At 38.3% G+C, this 25,096-nt stretch overlaps 1 protein-coding gene across 2 annotated transcripts in view; it reads right to left on the bottom strand.

Moving 5' to 3' along the window:
• Positions 1-25,096, bottom strand: part of CENPK (centromere protein K) — a 36,670-nt gene that overhangs the window by 2,240 nt on the left and 9,334 nt on the right. Inside the window, exons 3-9 of one of the 2 annotated variants that reach the window (XM_049795394.1) lie at positions 15,707-15,763; positions 11,831-11,903; positions 7,583-7,629; positions 6,194-6,276; positions 5,976-6,074; positions 5,558-5,687; positions 1,227-1,280 (exon numbers count right to left, since the gene is read on the bottom strand). In XM_049795394.1, coding sequence (XP_049651351.1) covers positions 1,227-1,280; positions 5,558-5,687; positions 5,976-6,074; positions 6,194-6,276; positions 7,583-7,629; positions 11,831-11,903; positions 15,707-15,763 — 543 coding nt within the window. The remainder of the gene's footprint in view (positions 1-1,226; positions 1,281-5,557; positions 5,688-5,975; positions 6,075-6,193; positions 6,277-7,582; positions 7,630-11,830; positions 11,904-15,706; positions 15,764-25,096) is intronic. The other variant, XM_049795395.1, reaches the window with a different exon arrangement.

The following is a 25,096-nucleotide window of genomic DNA, read 5'->3' as shown; positions in this document are numbered from 1 at the left end:
CATACACATGGAGATTGACAATTCCAACACTTTTGAAATTGAACAGGCACTTGAAGTTAGAACCAAGTTGCTCAACAAAAAAAACCTCCCATAAAACAAAGATAAGGGACATTGACAGTTTACTCCAAGACAGTTAAAAATAAGTCTGAATTTTTGGAAGTAGTTATGTTCTTCCAAATGAAAGTCAGACATTACTTGGATGTGTTCACATTTTGAGGAGATTAACACTATCAGAAAAATATGAAGGGCAATTTTAAAGCATGAGAAGAGCTTTAAAATTTTAATTCCATAGGAATGTGGCTGTTTTAAATTCTGATCTGTTTTCAAGCTCTGACTAATTTGGTATTAATAGGCATGCTGAGATACTTGAAGCACGTAAAATGATTTTGATGATGTAAGCCCAAAGTCTGAGCTTTAAATTAAAGTACAACGTCATAGTGATCATAGCACCTTAATACCAAGAAGTTGTTTTTCATCAAGTTTTCCCTCAGGAAAAAACTCTTTCACCCAGGGAAGACTTAAAACCATCTGAAGAGTGAGGATGGAAGAGGAATAGGAAATTTCACTTCAAACACTACATTGAAGACAAGAAGGAACAGTGCTAGTGAAAAGATTTTTAATGCTCCTTCAAAATTATGCTTTGCAAATCAAATTGATAAATTGCACTGTGATTAAAAAGACACACTAAGCAATGCTGGCATACTTAGAAAATCGATTGGAAATGCATGAATCTGATTTGATTGATTTCCTCATACGAGGAGATAATCCAGATAACACGCAAGACTACACATTAATTGATCCTTCTATAACTGTTATTGTATTATATTTCAGAAATACTTTTATTGAAACAGTATGAAGTGTAGCATGAAATGGAACAATTCATTTTTTTCTTAAGCATAGGATTTGTCTCCTCTAATATGAGCCACTAAGGCTAATAAAACTTCTTTAAAATGATCATCATTCAATCAAGAAATAACGGATAATCATTCCTCAGCTTAAACTGAAGATTTAGTTATCTGAATTATTGCCACATCTCTTGTAAAAAATTGGGCTTTTAATTTGATAGGAATTAAAATAGAAATCTGATGTAACATTCTTAAACATTCTACTTTTCAATTAACTATCTTAACCATACGTCATATACTGTTATTTATTTATTAATATATTATGAACAGATCTGATTTTTGGAAAATCCCCCAAGTCTCTACATAACAAAAGAGTCTTACCTCTAAAATTTCATTCAGTGTTATCAGTTCTACAGCTGGCTTTTTGAAAGACTTCTGCAAAGACAACCACAACCCCAGCCAAATTAACAAAACCCAAAACTAAATAGTCAGGAAAAATGTTAACTGACAAAGAAAAATAATCACACAATTATTTGACTGCATAGTACACAATAGATGAAGACTTTTAGTTAGATTTAGTCATGACAGAAATACAAGGTAGTATTTAAATCTACTAGTTCAGTATCATACACTTTAAATGTAATATTTTTAATCAATTATTAAAAAAGATTAATCTTAAGCAGTCATAGTGTGTCTACCTGGGCTTACATTTAACTAAAACCAAGTACATATTTATAATGTAGTACAGTGCACAACATTCTATGAATATGATGTTAGGGAAAAAAATGTTTTTCATGAACTTTAGAAAAATGTTTACAATGCAAATTTGACACAGCTCAAGACTTCAGCTCATACTGCCTTAATATTTCTTCATGATTGGCTGATGAATATTTGTTTACTCTTACTTCAACGTCAATTAAAAAAATAGGCCAAGCTTAAGAAACAAATAGTTAAAAATGAAAAAAAAAATTATAAAAATATAATTAGAAAATTACTTGTTTTCATTTGTAGCAAGCAAATCAAGACATTTGCCTATAAATTGATATGGATTCCTTAGGCAGCATTGCCAACAAAGCTGCTTGTGCTGTTGCATGGTGAACCTGATTCTTTTATTTTTCAATTTTATCCTTTTTCCCCATCCATTTCACATTCAGGAAAATAAAGGAGATAATACAGCACTGGCAACTGCTTACTCAGCACTGCTGTTGAGTATGTCAGCTTAAGTCCTAAGATATTAACAGCTGTGCAGCACCTTATACAAAGTCCACTTCTGGAACAGAAAAGGAATACAAGCAATAAAGAATAATTCGTGAAAGGCAAGCTCTGGCTCCTTTTTTCCCAGTCGCAATTCTTAATATTCTCACCTTCAGAAAGCCACAAGGGGGACATAGTGCCTGCTCCATGGAAGCCTTGCAGACCATGGAGCTAGGTCTCAATAATGCCTATCTTTGTGCCATTATCCTGATACTAGGCTGAGGAAATAGAATCTACACTAAGAAGCTGCAAAAGGTTCCTTAGGGCAATCACGGAGATTCTTCGTAACCTTGGCTGTTGTATTTCACTGGCCAAAAATACTACTTCGTAACTTAGGTAGTGGGTTCAATATTAATGTTTCAAAGTTGAAATTAGGTTATGACTTCAGTAATTACTAAAACTGATATACAAAGAATAAAATCTTAAGGATATTAGTGTAAAGATGTTTGCACTCTTACAGAACTAGCAAACTTAATTTGCTGGGGTTTTAATATACATTGTATATCTTGCTTTGCAAAATTATATTACTTACATATTTTAAGTGTCACCGATGTAATAAATATCTCCAATTAATTAATGCTTATCAAGTCACTTCTAAGCAGGATGCTCAGCATATATTTAACCTGAAAGGCAACTTCTCCCTTCTATGAGATAGACTGGCATAAAGAATATTCCTCAACATATGACTTCTGATGTTTCTTATCTTGAAAAAAATGTGTCTTTTTTTTTTTTAATCCAAGGTTTAAAATGCAAGATAATTCTTACCTCAGTCACTACCTATACTAAAGGTGTTGGGCCATGGCAACAGAAGCTAACATGGGCTGCTGTGATTCAGTCTCCTCCCATTCCCAAATGCAGGTGCCTGGTGAAAGGAGGCTGGAACCAGAACAGCGAGGCTTGGAGCAGTTCAGACTACTCTGGAGCCGTGCCCCACAGATGTCAGCCTTGCACATTTGCCCTTACACAGAACTACTGAGAACACGGGAAGTTTCTATGAAGTGAAGCAAAATTACTGATGTACAGAGTTAAAAGAGTTTAGTGCTTCCAGAGTGTTGAACCAAGCTGATAATAGTTGTGAATAATGTGTTCCCCCAAATCAACATGGCAGCAAATTTCATTGCTAATGCCAAAAATTTGTATTTCTGACACAACAAAGAAAACAATATAGGTGAAAATGGCTGTCTCTCCTGCCTTTAGTTAATCACTTAGATGCAGATTACATGGGACCTGCAGTTGAGCCATTGAGATCCAACTGAGTCAAAATATAGAGAAGCAGCTATGAATTCACAGGGAGTGAAAAGAAAGAAAAAGACTTGTCAGAAAACAAACTGTATTTAAGAGTTCAGGAAATGCATAAATAAAATTAAAACTAAGACAAGATAATATCTTGCTTGGAAATTTATCAAAATAAATTTTATATTTAAGTAAAATTAAAAAAAAGGTAGGTGGTGATTAATCCCTACACCTTGGGTGATTATTTTTTTCTTTAGATTTTAATAAGAAAAATTGCATGGAAGAGAGATGAAGGCAGGGGAGCTAATAAGAACTTCTGATAGTATAACAGAAGCTGAGAAAATTTAAGCAGTTGATTTTGCTCTGAGGCAGGAGATCTTAACATAAAATCTTGTCAGAATTCTGAAACACACATATGAATTCACTGTTTCTTATATTTAAAACATAGTTGAATATGACCATGAACAACTCGATCTAACTTTGACATTGGCACTACCTTGATGGTGTTGGAATGGAAGATCCCTAAAGTCACTTCCAGCCTATATTTTTCTACGACATACATAAATGAGAGCAAATAAACTGGTGTATCTCATTATAGGAAATACATTTTTAAGAAAATAATAATGATACATATGGGAAAAACAGATAATTGCTTAAAATGCATCTAGGAAAGTCATCAGTGTTTGAACAGGCATGTCCTAGAACAATTTTAAGATGAGTAAAAACCAGCAAATAGGGAGATGACATACCAGGCTGAAATCAGAAAATACATGATTGAAAGATTACACTTAATTAAATCCCTGAAGCTTTAATTTCTTAATGTTGGAGCAAAATGTATCATATTTAGTAACAACAGAAAACTGGAAGACATTGATATGCAGAAGAACTAAGATAGAATAAGATGGTTGAATTAGACTTTAAAAATGGACATCATGCCTTGAAGGCTTCGTGTGGTATTTTTATGTGCAAAATATGTAGTTCTGTGCAAAAACAAGTCTTTTTTTTATTAAAAGCTCAGAGCTCATCATTTGGAAATCACAGGAAGAAAAAGACAAGGATGTAATTAGTTGCTTTCGTGATGACTGTAATCTAGTAGTTTTGTTTATAATACTGGTTTTTACCAGGTTACAAAAAAGATGAATCCAAGTTGAAGAAAATAGAGAAAAATAGGTATTATTAGGATAAGTCAGGAAACTGAAAAAACCCCCTCCCTTACAGGATAAGAACAAGAAAGCTTTGCTAGTTCAATTAGACATACAAAGAAAGAGCGGGTATAAGATTGCTGTCTATAACTATCAGGAGGAATAAACACAAGAAAGAACGAGCTATTCTAGGGACAATACTGGCATAAGAACACACGGATCTGTGTTAGACATGAACAAATTTAGACTGGAAATTAGGAGATAGTTTCTAACCACAGTACTGAGGTACTAGAACAAACCCCAACAGAAACAGTAGTAACAAAAATAATTAGTTTTAAAATGGAACTCAATGATAATGTTGAAGAAATTATATTACGCGGTTGTCTGAAATAACAGGGGACTATATTGAAGAAATCCTTTCTATTTCTGTATTCTTAAGTGTGTCTGAAACCAAAAATCAACCTCTGCCTTTTTTGTAGCTTTTGTAACTATTGTTTCAAATAGTAACAGTAAAAGGTTTATTTTTACTGCAGACTTTGAATTTATTATGCAAAATACTCCCTGACTGCCTATTTTCCTTAAATTTTTAAGATAATTTTTGGCCCAGTTAGCCTGAACAGAAACTGATGGTTAACATTCCAAACTGCGCTATAATTATAAACACTTGTCCTTATTATTGTTCCAAAAACATTGTGAGACAATTAAAATTTGCTTTGCCAAGGGAAATATGAAGCCACTTGCCTAGTCCAGTAAAAAAGAAAATGGAACAATTTGGAGTGAACCCATCACCATTTCCAAATTTGGCACAGCTTGCAGTTCAGTAAGAAATACAATACATTGCTATGCATCTCAGTGGGTAAAGGATATACGCGTTAAAAAAGAAAATATCCAGCTGCAAACAGCCTTAAATAATATAATTCATAATTGAAAAATATCAATTAAACCTAAAGGATCAGCAATATGAACTCTACTTATTTCAAAATAGAACTGCAGATTCTATACTAGTGACTTTAAAAAGATATTGCATCTAATTAAACAGAAATTGCACATTCCAAATTTAAATAGTTACTAAGAAAATCTTACCTTCTTTTTAGTACTTCCACCTTTCTCTGGAATGGGAAAATGTTCTCCTAGGAATTCACCCAGAGCATTCAAGAGTCCTTCCTTATACGACTTTACTTCCAACATTTTACTTTGCAGTTGTTGAAGTGGTCTAACATTCAAATTAATAGTAAAAACATAGCAATAGAATATGAAATTCAATAAAATAACTGAAAAGTTCTTCAGTAAAAAAATCCCTTATTTTCTATTGTTGTGAATTCAACATCTTGAATCACAGGATATAAGCAGAGAGTAGCAATATTTTTCATGTTTCAAATATGGATTACTGAGTTATTATTGATCTATTTTAACAAAACAAGGAGTATGTTTTAAGAGTTTGTTTGCTCATTTTCTTTTGTTGATATTTAAATTCTTTAATAAAAAAACACTGTAGAAATACCTTTTTGTGGGAAGTTTTTCAGTTTGGGTTTCCATCTCTTCTTCAATTCTATTAAGATTATCTACTACCTGCTCCTGTTCCTCCTGCCACTGCTGTTCTCTTTGAAACATGAAAAGTAGGAAATGGCACAACAGATGAGTAGTTTTCCTGGACAGTCAAAAAAATAATGCATGGTAAAAAAAGCTTACAGCATTCATAAGTCCACATTATTGTATTACCTTTTCAGATCTTCTTCCAGTTGTTCATTCTTTGACTGAATTATTGACAGCACCATTTCAAGATCATTCTTTGTTTTCTGCAACTATAAAAAAGTAAAAATAAACCTAGAGTTTGCAGATAACCCAGTCTGTGGTATTTGTTCTGTGTAGGGTTACATCTGTAAATCTGGTAAAGAGGGCCAAAATTATCTGTAATTTCTTAAAAAATATGGCTATGGAGTGACACACTATTTTTTTAAATCCACTTGGAGCTATTTAAAATGTTACTGTCACCAGTTGCCTATTAGTGTCTTATTGAAGCTCTGTAAAACATAGTTGATTGTACCTGAAGCAGACTATGGAGGACACACACGAACTGCTCATCTCATGAAAGACTGAGGAGAAGATATCTGCTCTACCAGGGCTGTGTTGTCTAAATCATTGCAACTGCTTGCAAGAAAGAATCGTGCTAATTGCACCAACATAAAGCATATAGCACTCAGAAAACAAACCTGCTGCAAAGAAAGACTAATTGCATCCATTAATTAAATGGCCTACAGTGATATGGACATAATTGGGAGAGGAAAGAGGGAGAAATAAAAATACTGCAGCCAGAAGATAGGGAACGGTGGACTCTCAGTGGACTGGGTCTTTCATTAATGCATTATGTTCTACAAAGTAGTATTTGTAATAGTTTATGTTTTTTTTAATACAAAACTATGATTTGGATATATTTTGTCTCCTTCCATACAAACTATGAGAACTTTTATATTTCACAAAAATTGTGAAAATATTCTACAGAAGCAATTATGCTCTATATGTGCAACATCTGAAAAAAATTTGGAATCCTCAACAAGACAGGCCACAAAATAGGATATCAGATCAAATATGCCATCGCAATACAGTCAAATGAAAGTGTGCAACCAAACAACTCTTAATAGCAGTTGGGTTCCCTGTTGTGATACTAGAGGGAGGAAACCTGCTAGGAACAAGAAAACCAGAAGTTTGGGTTTTTTTAAGCCATAGCCACAAGAATATTCACTGGTCATGTTGCATACCTATGTCCAATGCTACCCCCAAGGCAGTCTTGATTTTCTCTTTCTTCCAAAGCTGGAATAACTCAAATTATTTGCAAATTATTGCCACAGAACTCTGGATCTAAGAACACTGACTCTTCTGTGTATCACATAATGTTACATTATTTTATATTGGTATGAAATGCAATATTTAAAGTTTCCATTTAAAAGATCATTCATTACAACTACAACAGTGCCTGAAGAAACACACACAGTATCTTAGCAGTAGTCCGCCACCGGAGTGGTCATAGGAACCTGCAACAATTGTATATATTCTCTCCCCCCCCCTCCCCCAACAAAAATTAATTACCTTGTAACAAACAAAAAGACTTACCTCTTCTTTTCCTAATGCTAACAGTACATCTGGATTGTTAGAAATTACTGAAAAATAAAATTAATTGGGTTTTTTTTCCATCAGATGATATAGACTTGTTTACATTGAAAAGCAACCTGGCTAGAGAGAAACTTTTGTAGCCTCTGAAAAACTAGCTTGGCTGTCAGCAGCAGTGGTGTCCTGCTGGGCTAAACTACTGTCACTTTTCATCAAGTTAAATTAGACTGAAACCAGTGTGGTATTAATGCTTCTATGTTATTTTTTATACTTGAACTAGCTCAGGTATATAGGTATAGGTACAATACTGAAATGCAAAGTACAGTCGTACTTCAAGCCTGTTTTTTGCAGTGGAAGGTATTCAATGAGCATTACCAATGCGGGCAATCAAATTCTTCCAGTCTTCCAGTTCCTTGTTGAAAAGCCTCCCACATGCTTGATCAGGATTGTAAAACCTATCAGACTTCAAGAACTTAAAAAGCAAGTCACCATCCTTACTGTCCAGAAGAACAGCAACATGTAGGGAGAGGAAAGGCCCAGCAAGGCCAGTATCCTAACTCTAACCCAGAGCAATAGCAGTACTTAAGGGAAAGTACAGTACTATTCAAGGATGTGGTGGTAATGTTCCCCAGAATGTTTCTGCAAAAGGCAGCAATTTATGGGTCATGGATTTTCTGAATAAAAAGTGAATTGTTGTATTCAATAGCCTTCAATGGACTCCAGTCAATTCTCAGTTCCATGTCAACTTGCAGCATCTGCATAAACGTGACTTTTGAAAAATTGAAGCATTTGAATCTATTAAGAGAAAAAATGAAAGCTACTGTAACAGATTTAAATCTTAATATGATGGGGATATTTTTTGTCCAAGCTTGGGCTCTGAATCTCTAATCCCAATTACTTCAAGAAAAGCTTTTCCTTTAACAAAAAGGAAAAACCTTAACTTTCTCATAAAAGCATTAAATATCTCCTAAATACAAACCAGTTGATTTCATAAATGTATAAAAGTACTTTTTTGGTAAAGTAATTTTATAGTTGTTATCTCCACGAATTTTGAGAAGCCTTAGATCAGCAGTTTTTAAAAGCAGTGTTTGTTCTGAGATGAAAATCAGCAAAACTACTGAGTTCAAAGTCCATTAAATTACATGTCACAATAAAATCCCTTTTACATAGAGAATTACTGTCTCTAAATTTGACAGAAAATTTGAGTAGAGTGCTCCCAAATCAAGCTTATGTTTAAGAGCTGTGGGAGGTAGTGGTCTGTGCTATTATTAGAGCAAGATTTCTTTAATGACATGAATATCCTACATACACATGATAAAATTCATTGGTGTGCTTCTATTGACATTCACTGGTGTATTTGAAGAAACCAATACAACTCCTTCCCCTGCCCATCCCCTGTGATTATCATGGGCCCTCACTACCTGGAATTATCAATTTCTACTATTGGTTTCTAACACTTCTTCATTTTTAGATACCTAACCCTGAGTACGTGCTTCCCATTCAATATTCATATTGTGTGAGTATTAGAAGAGAAGGCCACATCTTGCTAGGAAAGAAATCACTAACCCTTATTTATAAAGAACAATGCAGATGTAAGACACTGGGAGAACACATTATGGCAGCTGCTGCTATAAAGAACACAGGTTGCTCTACCTACTATCAGTTAAATCTTCTTCAGTTATTAATTGCTACACTTCCAAAAATCAGATGTCAAACAGAATTGCCTAGTGATACATAGTACAATTACTAAGCAAAATACTACCAGATGCTAGGAATGTAGAAGCAACTGCTATGCATATGTTTATACAGTAACTCCTATTAAAATGGAGTTTGGCAGAATACTGATATTTTGCAAAGAAAAATAGAAATTATGCAGGGACCACAACTGTTTTATATGGTTTAAAATATGGTTGCTTCCACTTCCTTATTTTGGAAAGGTAAAAGTTAAATTCTATCTTTATGAGCCAAATGCTTGTTAAAAAGTTTTAATTCAGCTGATTTAGCAGCTGTAGAGCTACATAAATAGTACCAGAAATTGAGAAAGAACAAGAGACTAAAGTAAAAGCTTTGCAAAAATAAAATTTGCATTGTGGATTCAAGTCTGTTTGCCAATATTGTGCCCAAAGAAATGTAGAACTGCCAAGTTATAACCTCAGAAAATAAGGTTTAAAATTGAAATGCTGACGTGCCCTCATTTACAACAAATGAACCGGCCATTACTAAAAGCAGAGACTAAAGTAACAAGACAGCCTGACATGCATGCTCTACTAGCAAATTGTATGAAATTAGAATTTCTGCTATACCTTTTTAGATAAATTCAGCCAATGTTTTCAATTAATAATTCTTCCTTCAAAACAAACAGTGGGTAGAAAAGAGCCAAGATGGAGAGAGAAGATGTATGAAAATGAGGAGTCCACTGTGCTTACAAGCACTATAGCTCTATTCAAATTCTTAGTAGCAACTTTTTTTCTTACCTCAGAAAGGCAGCCATAAAGTCAAAGCTTTTGCTGCAAAATATTCTTTGCATTATAATATGTATAAATCATTCCTCTAGTACAAAATCAAGCTGTCTAATCTAAATCTTATCACCTGGGAACAAGTATGAATAGTTAAGCAAACCAAGTCAGCAAGCCAATAAAAATAGGTCAAGCCCCAAGAATATTTTTAAGCAAATTAGCTTAAAGTTTAAAATAATTACATATTTTACTAAGGAAAACCTTACATCTCCAGGTATTTTACCCAGACTAAAACTTTAAGTGCTTTCAATTCATTTGCTTTAAGCCAGAAGCTTATTCATGAGCAGCAGCTAAGAACTAGTTTTTCCCAAATTCATTCAATGTCATACTTTTGGTCTACATACCTCTAAGAAGCATTTGAGGCTGACTATTCTTAGAGACAGGTGTACAAAGCACATGAACTATGAATTTATTCCAATATTCTATTCTATTTGTAAGAAAGAAAAACTTTTTTTCCAGCTCCTATTATTTGATCACAGTATGCAGCAAGTACATTAACTTTAAAAGAAGCTGGAAAAGTGACTTAAATGTTCATCTGAAAATGCATTCCAATTTGGCCAAATGACAAAATACTGGAAATTACCATCTGCTGTCTAAAACAGATTACTATCATTTTGTAAACACTAAAAAGAACAAGCCTCTTCTGGCATAAAAATATTCAAATAAGTCAGTTTATCCATTTAAAGATTAACTACTAAGTTTTACTAGGTTGAAAGGTGCTACCAGAATACTAATGATAATGTAGTGTGAACTACTACTTAGGAGTCTCCAAATGGGAGATGTGAAAAAACAGATTACTTTATTCACACTTAGATTCTGAATGGTTTTATTTTCAGTATCTGGCCACATCAGCCTTGCAACAGAGTGAAATCAGTCAGCACTGTTGCTTATGTACAAAAAGAATTTTGAAGAACTGAGGAATTTATACCTTTTGACTGATAATGCCTAACAAAATATAAGAGTTACTACTTGTCTCAGTGGTCTGTGCTTCTCAGGATCAATAAGTGATCTGGATTCCTGTGTTGTTAAAATGAAATGTCTTTTACCACATTTTCTTGACCTGAAATCTCTGACCCCTGTTAAATCAAAAGTAGATATTTTATTATAGTGTAATGGGCTTACCGCTAAAGGTTTACTTCAAAGTTTCAGCTAGTACGTCATAATACAACACACTTTTGTGAAGTATTAATAATAAAAATCAAAGAATGTATGGTTAAAAATATGTCTGGGTGAATTATTGTTAGTTTGCTAGCAGTACTTCGAAAGATAAAATATATATCAGCTTCTTAAAAGACAAAATTATTTGCCAAAGTAGTTCTGTCCTAAAAAGGAAATACAAATGGAAGACGGAGAAGAAACAATCACAGAAAGGAGAAACCTTAAGGAGGGTAACAGCATACAGAACTTTTGTTATTTTGATAGGTGATCTGCTAACAGTTATTTTTCCATTTAACTGACTGATGAATGGTGATATGAATCATGCATTTTATTTGTCCAGAATCATAAGATTTAGTAGAATTCACTTTGAATTCTAAGTTCACTTAGAACCGAAGTACCAGAAGAATACAGAAATGAAACATACATGCTACTGTGGGAAGTATTTAATTTAATGTTTTAATAGTATAGTACAAAAATACAAACCAGCAGACATTTGATATATACACAGTTTAAGATGCCTAGATGAAAGAGACTTTGCAGAAGTTTAAGTATACCTTACATGGAAGCAGTTACTTACTTTCAGGAGTTCTTTTTTGCCATTGATTGTATTCCGCTTGTAAAGCTTTCACTCGCATTGTTAACAAGGAAAGCTGTGCAAGAAGAAAAGAAGCATTTCTTGAAGTGTGTTGAGTTGCAATGGAGTAAAATGAGATAGTACAGGACAGAAATTCAATTAAGTTCATACAGCAGAAAACAAAAGACCATCTATTACAATAGACCACTTATTCCTTCAAAAGATTTAAAAAGCCACTTGCAGGGATCAAGAAACATTTTTATTCTTTTTTTAAAAGGCGGAAATCAGAAGTAGTCAGAGTTGGCATTTTCCCCCCTATTTCCTCTGTAATATCAGACAATAACCACAACTGAAGATGAGCCACTAGAAGCAATGACAATACTTCACATCCCCACTCCTTAGATGCATGGCTGATACACATTTAAGGTTAATGGGCTGTGCTTGCTATGTGTGATTACTAAACAAAAGATTGGCTTCCAAGAAGTCAGAAGTCAAATAAATCTTCTATCAAAATGACATCTTTGGACTCAACAAAAAATGCTTTAGAAATAGTGCTCTAGCTCACTGTAATCACTGAAAATACAGGAGCAGTAAGAAAAAAACACCGGTTCAGAAAAGTTTATTAAAAAAACCTTAAGTAAACAACATAGATTTTTAAAAATGTACTTAAATATTTTACAATGTTCTAGAGAAAGAATATATTCATTAATACTATTCCACTTCCTGAAACTGAGGACTACACCTGTAATTTTTCTCCAAATACACTGTAAATTACATATAGGTATCATATTACAAGTAATCTGTTAAGAAATTAAGCATACATTTAAATACAAAAGGTACTGCTAATATGGTCAAACATTCCATAAGAAGCACTGCATATTGTATTTGGCTTTTCATCAACGAAAAAGAGAAAAATATGCTAAGAATCATCAGCTGAGTTCTTATAATAAAAATATCAAGAATTGACAACTTAAGCTTAGCTTTTCACTACTCAAAATAACTTTGTAAAGTGCATCTTCAAAAGTCAACCTTTTAAAATAAAGGAAAAGAAAACAAACCCCAAACAAAAGAAAAAATCACCATACAAACATTTCTTATTTTCTAGATCACATGGTGTCATCTCTTTTGTAATGGAGCACTACTCTTGGCAGTACCATCAGCTTATTTTTTTGTTCCTTTAAACTTGATAAAAAAGTATGTACGAAATGTTCTAGATGTTCCAGTAACTGGACAAAAAAACCCTTACCAATAAATTAACACTTTCATTCAGCAACCTTAAATCAAGGACTGTCTTTTCAACAGACATACATGCAGCAAATATGTACATCAGATGCCTCTCTCTCATGCCCTTTATACATTCTTTGCAAAATATGCTGCTCAGTAAGTACCCCTTTACATCGTAGACCAGAATCAGACCCCAAATGTAAAGGATAAAACCAGAGAGTACATGGCAAGATTAGTCTTGAGGTGATTAAGAAATGAACATTAGTGACAAGGTCAACGGCAAGGAAGAAAAACATAGCTTCTTTGCCAGCTATAATGAAAATAGAATGGAATAGTTCCAGTTGGAAGGGACCTACAATAATCATCTAGTCCAACTGCCTGACCACTTTGGGCTGACCAAAAGTTAAAGCATATTGAGAGCATTGTTCAAACGCCTCTTGAACAATGACAGACTTGGGACATCGACCACGTCTCTAGGAAGCCTGTTCCACTGCTTGACCACCCTTTCAGTAAAGAAATGCTTCCTAATGTTAAGTCTGAACCTCCCCTGGCACAGCTTTGACCCATTCCCATGCATCCTGTCACTGGGTAGCAGGGAGAAGAGATCAGTACCTCCCTCTCCAATTCCCCTCCTCAAGAAGCTGTAGAGAGCAATGAGGTTGCCCCTCAGCCTCCTTATCTCCAAACTAGACAAGCCCAAAGTCCTCAGCTGCTCCTGGTAGGATGTGCCTTCCAGCTCTGTCACCAGCTTTGTTGCCCTTTGTTGACTCATGCAAGGACCTTCCCACCCTTCTCAAATTGCGGGGCCCAGAACTGCACACAGTACTCAAGGTGAGGCTGCACCAACGCTGAATACAGCAGGATAATTACTTCTTTTGACTGGCTGGTTGTGCTGTGTTTGATGCACTCAGGATGTGGTTTGTCCTCTTGGCTGCCAAGGCACACTGCTGCCTCACATTGAGCTTAGCATCGAACCAGCACCCCCAGATCCCTTTCTGCAAGGCTGCTCTCCAGCCACTCCTTGCCCAGTTCATACTTGTGCCCAGCGCTCCAATCTATCTAGATCCCTCTGCAAGGCCTCTTATCCCTGGAGAGAGTCAACAGCACCTCCCAGTCTGGTATCATCAGCAAACTTGCTGATAGTGCATTCAACTCGTGCTTCCAGATAGTTGATAAAAATATTGAACCTCGCCAGCCAGGTGTAGCCCCATTCACTATAATCCTTTGAGCCCTGCCTTTCAGCTAGTTCTTTGCCCAGCATACCGTGTACCTGCTCATCTCACAGTTGGACAACTTGTCCAGAAGAATGCTGTGATAGACAGTATCAAAAGCCTTTCCAAAATCTAGAAAAACTACATCCACCACCTTTCCATTCATACACTAGGCAGGTGACCTTATCATAGAAGGATACAAAATTAGTTAAAGAGGACTTCCCCTTTGTGAATCCATGTTGACTCTGCCTGCTGATTGCATTGTTCTTTAAATGTCTTTCAACAGCACCCAGAATGATCTCCATAAATTTTCCAGGTACTGAGGTTAGACTAATAGGTCTGTAGTTTCCTGGGTCAATACGAGTGCCCATGTTAGGGCTGCAATAATATCCCAAGATATAACATGACCTTTTCCTCTCCTCCCTGCTTTCTATTATGAAGTGCAATCTTATTTTCATCTTAATTTTGGCAACTCCATTTAATCATTGTCTTGCTATGACAGCTTTCAAGAAAAGTGTATCTCAGAAGTTTAAGTATTAATTACAAGGGTACGATGTGCTTCAGTAAAGCTGCAAAGAAACAAAAAAACCTCAGTCTACACCCAATTAAAATTACACATCTTCCTTCATTTATTTTGATTAAATAATAGTTTAGAACATACATTATTAGCAGCAAGAGTTTAATGTCATTACGCAGTCATTAAAACTTCAGAATGTATTCAACAGATACATCTCTGAAAAGTGCTCTTTTTACTAATTATTCAGTCAAGTGTATTGAATTAACCATCTGAATACTCTTACTGAAGTCACATAAGGTGGAGATTTACAAGACCTACATATTTTACCCAATCAGCCCAATGTTTAACTATTTATACTTTTTGAATTTGGGGTCCTCATATGAATTCTATTTTAAAGGTTCCTATTTAGAATTTATGAACAACTAAACAGTGAGCCAGCATTGCCTTTTTGCATGTTCCCCAAAATTTGAGGGATACAGAAGCTCAAGTTCATGCACTCAGCATCACTCTGTTCATTCTAATTCAAGCACATCAGTTTCCTACCAATATCAACAAAGGGAGCAACTGCAGTTTGCAAATACAAACTTCCAGAGCAAAACTAAAGGGATCCATACAGTTTCACAAATTACTTATACACTGATTAGAATATAGTCCAAATGGGTATTGAAGTTACATACCACTGCATTTTGCTGCCTATGTTAAGTCATTTATCAGTTGTGTGGCAGGACTACATGTAACCTTTTTGCTATACATAAATGCAACTTTTCAGTATTTGCTAGACACATACTTCAGAATACAGCTTCAAAGTTAATAAGAGTAAAGCTGTCAACTTTAGAAAGTAAGTTTAGTTTCCTTCTTTTGGAAACACACCATATCTTTAAAGACAACTAAATATTTTGTAGAGAATAAAAAAAATAATTGTCTCACCCTGGTATCTGATTTTGGCAGTGTTTTTCCTCCTTGAACCTTTAGCTTGCTGTGGCACTTGATAGAAAACAAACAAAACAAACATTTACTTACTCTTCCCTTTTGTAAGAAGGAAACACAATGCTTAGAAATTGAACAGAAGTTGTTTAATATAGGAATAAAAGAGTTTCGACGTGGCTCCTACTACATCCCTCAGAGCCTGACCCAGAACAGAAAATTAAGAAATATTTTGAAATCATACCACAGTAAAAAAGTAGAACTTCAATTAATTGAAAAGTAGAAAAGTAGCAGCTAAGAAAAGATGTATGATTTAAGGGAAAAGGCAAGTCATGAGGGAAAAGTTCATACAGGGAAAGACACTGACCAGATGAAGAACATGAGAAACTGGGAAGAGTGAGTCATGGACAAGGCTGAATAGGGAAGTAGGGAAGCTGCTGAGAAGTTAACACATTTGCTGCTACTATTCTGGCTCTCCAAACAGAGCAATCACATTATAATACACATTTTCAGTTTTAACTCATTTAGGGCAATATACTGTATACTTCAGAAATGGTCTCATTTTTAGAAATGCACTACATCAGCTCCCGTGACTGCAATGGGATATATATTAAGTCTGAAGTTCAAGCCACCACATATCCAAGGCTTCAGCAGGAGATGCCTACTAAACTCTTTCTTAAAACTGTCAGCAATTTAACCTGCCCAATGACAGGGCAGGATGTATTCTATTAAGCAGTAAAACTAATAAGCAGTACTTTGGAAACCTTGCTGTTAACGTTTTGGAACCAAAACACAGTACAGGATTTCTCCAATAAAAACTGCTAATGCTGACACACAATCATTGGAACATTACATCATAAACCATATAACCTAGGAGCTAATTCAATGACTATTAGTTGTTTAAACTTTTTGCTGAAACATGCATACATCCAGAATGCAACAATCACGAAGTAATAAAAATCCACTGTTTTTAATCAACTTCCAAAGATAACACACATTATCACTTCCTGTATTGTTTTGGGGATGCTGGGAACAAGATATCAAAGATTATCAATTAAATTCAAAATAATAAGCTTTCTAACTTCCCTTCTAACCCGAAACTTCCAAATAAAGTTCACATCTTCTAAAGTGGTGCCAACCAAAACTTGTGTTGATAACTTATCGTATTTCAGAAACCTAGACACAGGATTCCCTGCCACTTGTTCAGTATTAAGATAAGTTACCTGTAACAACAAATAAAATCACGTTAGTCTTTTTAAATCTAATTCTGTAAAACTATTGCACTGTAGGTTGTCTATGCTTTGTTCTACTTTAAGTTTGGAAGTATTTTTACTTCAGTTTCTGATACTGCTAATGCTTTGAGTTTACAACTCAGAACTCAAGCAAATAGCATATAGATACTGTCGGGGGATGCAACAAGTCTATGGAATTCCTGACAGTTCGAGAACAGCGCGACCTTGAGCAGCTTGTAGTATATCCTTGAGAAGTCTGGAAAGATCCGAGAAGACCAGTACGAAAACAAGATAGTGATAAGAAGAACCGTCCTGACAAACTCACCAATCATGAATTGTTAGTTACTAACTAAGCCAATCATATACTAACACATACTCTGAAGAAGGGGATAAAAAGGTGTGTTAGAACAATAAAGTAGCCATTTTGCGTGATCTATTACTTGTCGTGTCCGTCTCTACCGCGACAAATGGTGACCCCGATGCGCCTGAGCGAACAGATCATCTAATGGCGATAAATCCAGCACTAGAGAGAAGTATACCAGCGGCGACGAGAGCTGCGAAAGAGTATACCGGCAGCGAGAAAAGCTGCGGAGACGGAGCCCGGTGAAGCTGAGAGCAGTGGAATCTGCCTGGTCCGGACCTGAGCCTAGACACCTAATAAGGTGAGCCACCGGGGACTAAACTGTTAGAATGGGGCAGAAATTAACAAAAGAAAAGGAGACGATTTTGTCTACCTGGAAAGACCTATTAAAAAGAAAAGGGGTTAAAACCCCAGAACAAAGCCTGAAACGGATTTTAATACGGTGTAAGGTGCAAGGCTTTACAGCCACAACAGTTACTGCATTCAGTGTGGATGCATGGCAAGCAGTGGGCTGGAAAATGTTTGATGAGATCTCTAAAGGACAGAAAGAGCTCTGTAAGTTGGCAATCGTATGGCGTCTATTACGGGAGACCCTGAAGGAATGGAAAGCAGAATGTGATGCGAAAGATCAGCAAAAGAAAGATGAGAAATCAGAAAATGTTATCAATGAAAAAGTTTCTGCTCAAGTAACAGCTGCGGCCGATGCTGCAATATCAGCAGTTGCGGGCAGAAAACCCCTCATGAGCAAAATCAGATCATACCCTTATTCACCTCCTCCTCCTACACCATTAATTACTTTACCAGGCGATGAGGGGCCCTCCTCACCTACTGGTGCAGCAGCAGAAGGGGTGACTCCATCAGCCCCCCCCGAAGAGAAAAATGTGGCGATTAACACTGAGCCGGAAAGCCAGGGCCGTAACGAAAGCCAGGGCCGTACCGAAAGTGAGGGCCGAAAGGATGGTGAGACTCAAACCGAATGTGAGGGCCGCACGGAAAATGAGAGCAAAAATGAAGCTGAGGCAGAAAAATCTCTAATTGACGCTATGCGATCCCTGCAGCTCGCAGATAAAACCATACCAAAAGAACCCCTGCCATGGACTCTCCCTCCATCCACAGTAACTGTGGTCCCGAGATCCCCTGATCAATTTTGGGAGGGAGTTAGAAGATATGCTGCCGACTCCGGCAACTGGGATCTAGTAGAACGCCTCAGCCCGTGCTCTCTAACACCTGCATTTCTAAAGCCTCTAGATAACGCAGCAGAGGCTCCTGGTACATTTCCTGTTTTCAAAGCTACTGCAGGCACAAACCGGCACGATGAGCACAATCCCATAGGCTGGAGAGTAGCGCAGGATTTGCAGAATAAAGTACAAAAATTTGGAATCAATTCTCCTGAGGTAATGCAACTTATTCGTAAAATTAGCACAGATCTGCTGTGTCCATATGATATTATGCATCTAGCACAAGCGCTGTTTCAGCCCGTACAATTGCAAGTATTTCAATCCACCTGGAGGCAGATGGCACGCGCGGCGGCGCTGCATAATTCACGACTGCCACAGGGTGACCCGAGATTAGGCCTTGGAGAGGATGCTTTGCTTGGTGAAGGGCAGTATAGTAACCCTCAGCTACAGGCTACATGGCCTCCGCTGGCTCTTGAACAAGCACGGAATATAGGCCTTATGGCAATAAAGCGAACCATGGATATGGCAGCTCCGAAGCAAAAATACATCACTATCTGCCAAGGCCCCACAGAACCCTTTTTACAATTTGTAGAAAAAATATCTGCTGCCCTGGAAAAACAGGTAGAAGATGAGGTCTTAAGACAAATGCTATGCAAACAGTTGGTAAAAGGTAATGCTAATGAGGACTGTCAAAAGATCATACAGGCTCTGCCAGGAGATCCTTCTGTCCCTGACATGGTAGCTGCATGTTCTAAAGTTGGGACTCTGGCACACACAGTGACCACCATAGCCAATGCTATGAGAAATTCTGGAAAGTGCTCTGGGTGTGGCAGTGAAGGGCACATCATGGTAACTTCTCCACACAAAACATCACCAGGTAAACAACCGGTGCACCACTCACCGGAGATTACTTCAAGAAATGTGGGAAATCAGGACACTTTGCAAAACAGTGTCATTCCAAATTTCATGCTAATGGACAGCCGCTACAGGAAAACCACAAAATGAGTGTGAGAGGGTGCGCAAGGAGAACAAATCCCCTCCCGACAGCCGGCCAATTCCTCTCTGTGAACAATTGTCAGCTGCAACAGCTGGCTTAGCAGGGTTGGATGTATCCATCGCCGACACAGTAACTCTAGCCATGAAAGACATCGTTAAGGTCCCTCTTAATGCAAGGGGTCCTATAGGACAGGGACTGAGTGCATTGCTACCGGGAAGATCAGGCAGCACGTTGAATGGAATAATCGTGCATGTGGGAGTTATTGATGCTGCTTTAACAGGTCAAATTTGTGCGATGATTTCGACCCCCTACCCACCAGTACCAATCCCTAAAGGTACTCGCATTGCTCAACTTGTTCCTTTTTCAAGTTCTATTTCAAAAACAGAACAGCGACTGCGATGCGCTGGAGGCTTCAGCTCCACGGGACCCCCTCAGGTCTGCTGGTCTCAGACTGTCTCATCATCCTGACCACATATGACGTGCACACTGTCAAATCACGGAAGATCTCCGACTACAGTAAGGCTTGCAGGGCTCCTGGACACCAGAGCTGATGTGACTATTATTGCCGATTATCTGTGGCCGTCTACCTGGCCAACAGAGGAGGCTGGTATGGGAGTAGTGGGGCTGGGAGGATCCACACATGCAAAAATAGCGGCCACTCCAGTTCCAATTGCCAATCCTGAGGGCCAACAAGCAGTTATTAAACCATATGTGATGGCAGCTCCCCTCAATTTATGGGGGAGGGATTGCTTGTCGCAGTGGGGGGTGAGAATTATCACAGATTTTTAACGGGGGCCACTGTGCTGCAGGGTGTTAGACAACCCATGCTTGTTTTAACTTGGTTAACAAATAACCCTGTGTGGGTGGATCAGTGGCCCCTACCAGTTGAAAAAATTAAAGGCCCTGCAAGAATTGGTAGCAGAACAACTAGCTGCCAGACACATTGAACCATCTCACAGTCTGTGGAATGCTCCAGTGTTTGCGTGAAAAAAAAAAAAAAAAAAAAAAAAAAAAAAAAAAAAAAAAAATTTTTGCATTCTCTGTGCCTTCTATCAATCATGCAGAACCAGCAAAAAGATATCAATGGAGAGTTCTGCCACAGAGCATGAAAAATTCACCAACCACTTGTCAATCGTTTGTTCCACAAGCTCTGTCACCTGTACGCGAAAAATTCCCTACTAGTTATAGTTATCACTATATGGATGACATTCTGTTAGCGTCTGTGATGGGTTAACCCTGGCTGAACACCAGGTGCCCACCAAAGCCGTTCTATCACTCCCCCATCCTCAGCTGGATAGGGGAAAGAAAATATAACAAAAGGCTTGCGGGTTGAGATAAGGACAGGAGAGATCATTCACTATTACCGTCATGGGCAAAACAGACTCAATTTTGCAAAATTAACTCAATTTATTACAAATCAACCAGAGCAAGGTAATGAGAAGTAAAATGAAATCTCAGAACACCTTCCCACCACCCCTCCCTTCTTCCCGGGCACAAACTACCCTCCCAGATTTCACCACCAAGCCCCCCCAGCGGCACAGGGGGGCAGGGATGGGGTTTATGGTCATCACACGTTATTTTCTGCCGCTTCACCTCCTCAGGACGAGGGCTGATCACACTCTTCCCCTGCTCCAGCGTGGGGTCCCACCCACGGGAGACAGTCCTCCACGAACTCCTCCAACGTGAGCCATTCCCACGGGCTGCAGTTCTTCACAAACTGCTCCAGCATGGGTCCATTCCACGGTGTGCAGTCCTTCAGGAGCACACTGCTCCAGCGCGGGTCCCCCACGGGGTCACAAGTCCTGCCAGAAAACCTGCTCCGTGGGCTCCTCTCTCCACAGATCCGCAGGTCCTGCCAGGAGCCTGCTCCAGCGCGGGGTTCCCACGGGGTCACAGCCTCCTTCAGGAACCCACCTGCTCCGGCGTGGGGTCCTCCACGGGCTACAGGTGGATATCTGCTCCACCGTGGACCTCCCTGGACTGCAGGGGGACAGCCTGCCTCACCAGGGTCTTCACCACGGGCTGCAGGGGAATCTTCGCTCCGGCGCCTGGAGCATCTCCTCCCCCTCCTTCTTCACTGACCTTGGTGTCCGCAGGCTTGTTTCTCTTACATGTTCTCACTCCTCACTCCGGCAGCAGGTTTTTTTCCGTCCCAACTTTTTTCCTTCTTAAAAATGTTATCACAGAGGCATTACCACTATCACTGATTGGCTCGGCCTTGGCCGGCGGCGGGTCCGTCTCAGAGCCGGCTAATATGGGCTCGCTCTCTCTCGAACACAGGGGAAGCTTCCAGCAGTTTCTTACAGAAGCCACCCCTGTAACCCCCCGCCGCTACCAAAACCTTGCCAAACAAAACCAATACAGCGTCAGACAACAAGGAGCAGTTAATGGCATGAACAATTTGGCCACGAATTTGCTACAACAATATGAGTTAGTTATTGCCCCTGAAAAAGAGCAAAAAATAGCACCCTGGAAATATTTGGGAATGACAATTACAAATAAGCAGGTTGTGCCCCAACCTGTGCAACTTAACCCTGCAGTTAAGACACTCAGTGATGTACAGAAATTAATGGGATCCTTGAACTGGATCAGGCCCTGTCTTGGACTGACCAATTCACAGTTACAATCTCTATTAGACTTATTAAAAAATTCCAATGATCCAACAGAACCCAGAATATTGAATAAGGAAGCGTTAAATGTAATTCACAGGGTGGAACAATGTATACACAAGAAATTTGTTTCTCAAATTGATCTGTCTCAATTGGTACAATTCTTTGTACTAATTGACAAAACTGTGCCATTTGGTGCTTTGGTGCAGTGGAATTCTGAGTGGGATGACCCATTACATATTTTAGATGGATGTTTTTGTCATTTCTGGCCACAAAAAACTGCTCCTGGCTTGTTTGAACTTATTGCTGATGTAATCATAAAAGCCAGAAAACGATGTGTAGAACTAACAGGACGTGATCCAGCTACTATTGTTTTACCTGTTCAAAATTGGTACTTTCAATGGTGTCTGGCAAACAATTACAAGCTGCAAGTGGCTATGGCGGGTTTTCAAGGACAGATCTTGTATCATCTACCGTCGCACCCGCTCCTGAAATTTGCTCAAGAAATACCATTTGGTCAGAAAAGCTTAAGCCAGCCGGAACCTGTGAAAGGCCCTACTGTCTTCACAGATGGTTCTGGAAAAACAGGTAAAGCAGCAGTAGTATGGTATGAAAACAACAACTGGAACAGCAAAGTAGTGTATCAAAATGGTTCTCCACAAATAGTAGAGCTGCGTGCACATGGCGCACTGAAGCAGCGGCTTCAAAAGCAAAAAGGGGGAATGATTGGGGAACCACCACAGGCATGTTTAGATAACGTGGTTTATGTTCTTAGCTTTCTCTATTATGGGGATAATTCTTCTCTACCTCCTTTTTTCAACACTTCTCTTTTTTCAACACAGAATTTACAAAGAGGCATCAAAGTACACATTAAAGATTTAGTTACTGGTCAGTGGAGTGGACCATGTGAGCTGTTAACCTGGGGGCGAGGTTATGCTTGTGTTTCTACAGATACAGGCCCACAATGGACTCCCGCTTGATTTGAATGACCATCATCATCTGGAACATCCCAGAGGGCGCGGCAATATGAATACCACCTCAACCAAAAACTAAGTGTAGGTCACCTTGACCAATATAACAGGTCAAGATTCTCTGTGCATTGCAACCGCATCACAAAGTCCATGAACCAATAGAGAGGATGACTATGACTCATGCAGCGTGCCTGGCCAGCGAGCGCATGCGTCATAGGTTGCAAATGAGGCGGATTTTTGGCACCCGCTGGCCACGTGTGCTGAAATCCGTTCCTCTACAAATGTATAAATACCGGGATTTTCCGAAGAGCATCGGACTGGTGTACGGCAAGGCCATCGTTGCCTCCGTGGGGACGCCCACATAAAGCTGGCACCTACCGATTGCTGGGCTGAATTTGCGGAGCAAGACAGCACGAGAATGTACAGATGGTTCATCTACCTCACAGTCCTCGGATGGACGTAGGCATGGATACCACCGCAAACCAAAGCAAACATCTGGATGACCCTGGCTGACGTGACTGGACAAGATTTCTTATACCTTAGTACAACAACAGCAAGCTATCCCTTTTTCACAGGTTTCATAGGGGGTTACACTGACATCGACAAAGTTTAAGAACTTATTGATGGAGACCCCTGTGCAGCAGGTCATGGACTCAATGGATGGGAATGCCTGGTTTTCACGGATCGGGCATTAACCCTCATTGCCACCCCAGGAATCACAAATTCTGGGGTCCCTGAATACAGACTGGTGTAGTATTATCAGATTTACTGCTAGACATTGATAGTGTCAGACATGCTACGCTATAAAATAGAGCTGGAATTGATTTCTTGCTTTTAGCACAAGGACAAAGATATTTGAGGTTTGGGGATTATCTGGATGGTTGATATCTCTGCTCAAGACTGTGGGGGTAGTGATCTTGATTGTGATAACTATGCTTCTAATGTTGCCCTGTCTTTTCAGCCTTCTGCAAAGTGCCCTGCAGAGGGCAGCCGGGATGATATTTTTAGCACAAATACAAAAAGGGGGAATTGTCGGGGGATGCAACAAGTCTACGGAATTCCTGACAGTTCGAGAACAGCGCGACCTTGAGCAGCTTGTAGTATATCCTTGAGAAGTCTGGAAAGATCCGAGAAGACCAGTACGAAAACAAGATAGTGATAAGAAGAACCGTCCTGACAAACTCACCAATCATGAATTGTTAGTTACTAACTAAGCCAATCATATACTAACACATACTCTGAAGAAGGGGATAAAAAGGTGTGTTAGAACAATAAAGTAGCCATTTTGCGTGATCTATTACTTGTCGTGTCCGTCTCTACCGCGACAACATACCACTTAAAATTGAGTGAAGCAATTAAGACTCTGAAAATATAATTTGGAACATAATTTTTCAGAACCAGCAGAATTGTACAGATTCTGTTAAAAGCTCATCTCAGAACTGTTAAAAGCTTATCTTTCCTGGGATTCATGTAAATAAAAATAACTCCCTCTAAAATGTTATTATTAGCATATTGGATCATATATTGAGATAGATAAATTTTATTCTTGAGGATGTAACTATCAGTTTGCACGAGCATATGCTAACATCATCATCCTGGCAAGGCTCTTTCTCCTCCCATTCTCTTTCTCCTTTAAGATCCAAAGTATTTGTGAACAGCAGCTGAATCCCATCTTGCATGAGGCTAAAGAGGGAAGGCTCTCGAGTCTCAGTGTGCTGGTACTCCCAGAACACAAGTAAATTGTTTAATTTTCCATAGTTTTAACATATACTCCCATTCTATTTAACTAAATCATAACATCAGCACACTGTAAACAAAGTTTGACACTGCAAGGCATTCTTTACCCCTGCCAGCACTTCCACCTTTGGCCTTTATGAAGATCTTCTCTTCCTGTTTTTTTTTGGTTTTTTTTTTTTTTTTTTTCTTGTTTTGTTGTGGTGGTTTCTTTGGAAGGTGGTGGTAAGCATACAGTGAAGGATAGGAAGATGAACAAAAAATGCTAAGGAACATTTACAACAGATCTACTCTATCACTTGTGATTTGCA

Source organism: Accipiter gentilis, chromosome Z (genome assembly GCF_929443795.1).
Source record: "Accipiter gentilis chromosome Z, bAccGen1.1, whole genome shotgun sequence".
NCBI classification, from domain to species: domain Eukaryota; kingdom Metazoa; phylum Chordata; class Aves; order Accipitriformes; family Accipitridae; genus Astur; species Astur gentilis.
This window is presented reverse-complemented; position numbering and strand designations above follow the sequence as displayed.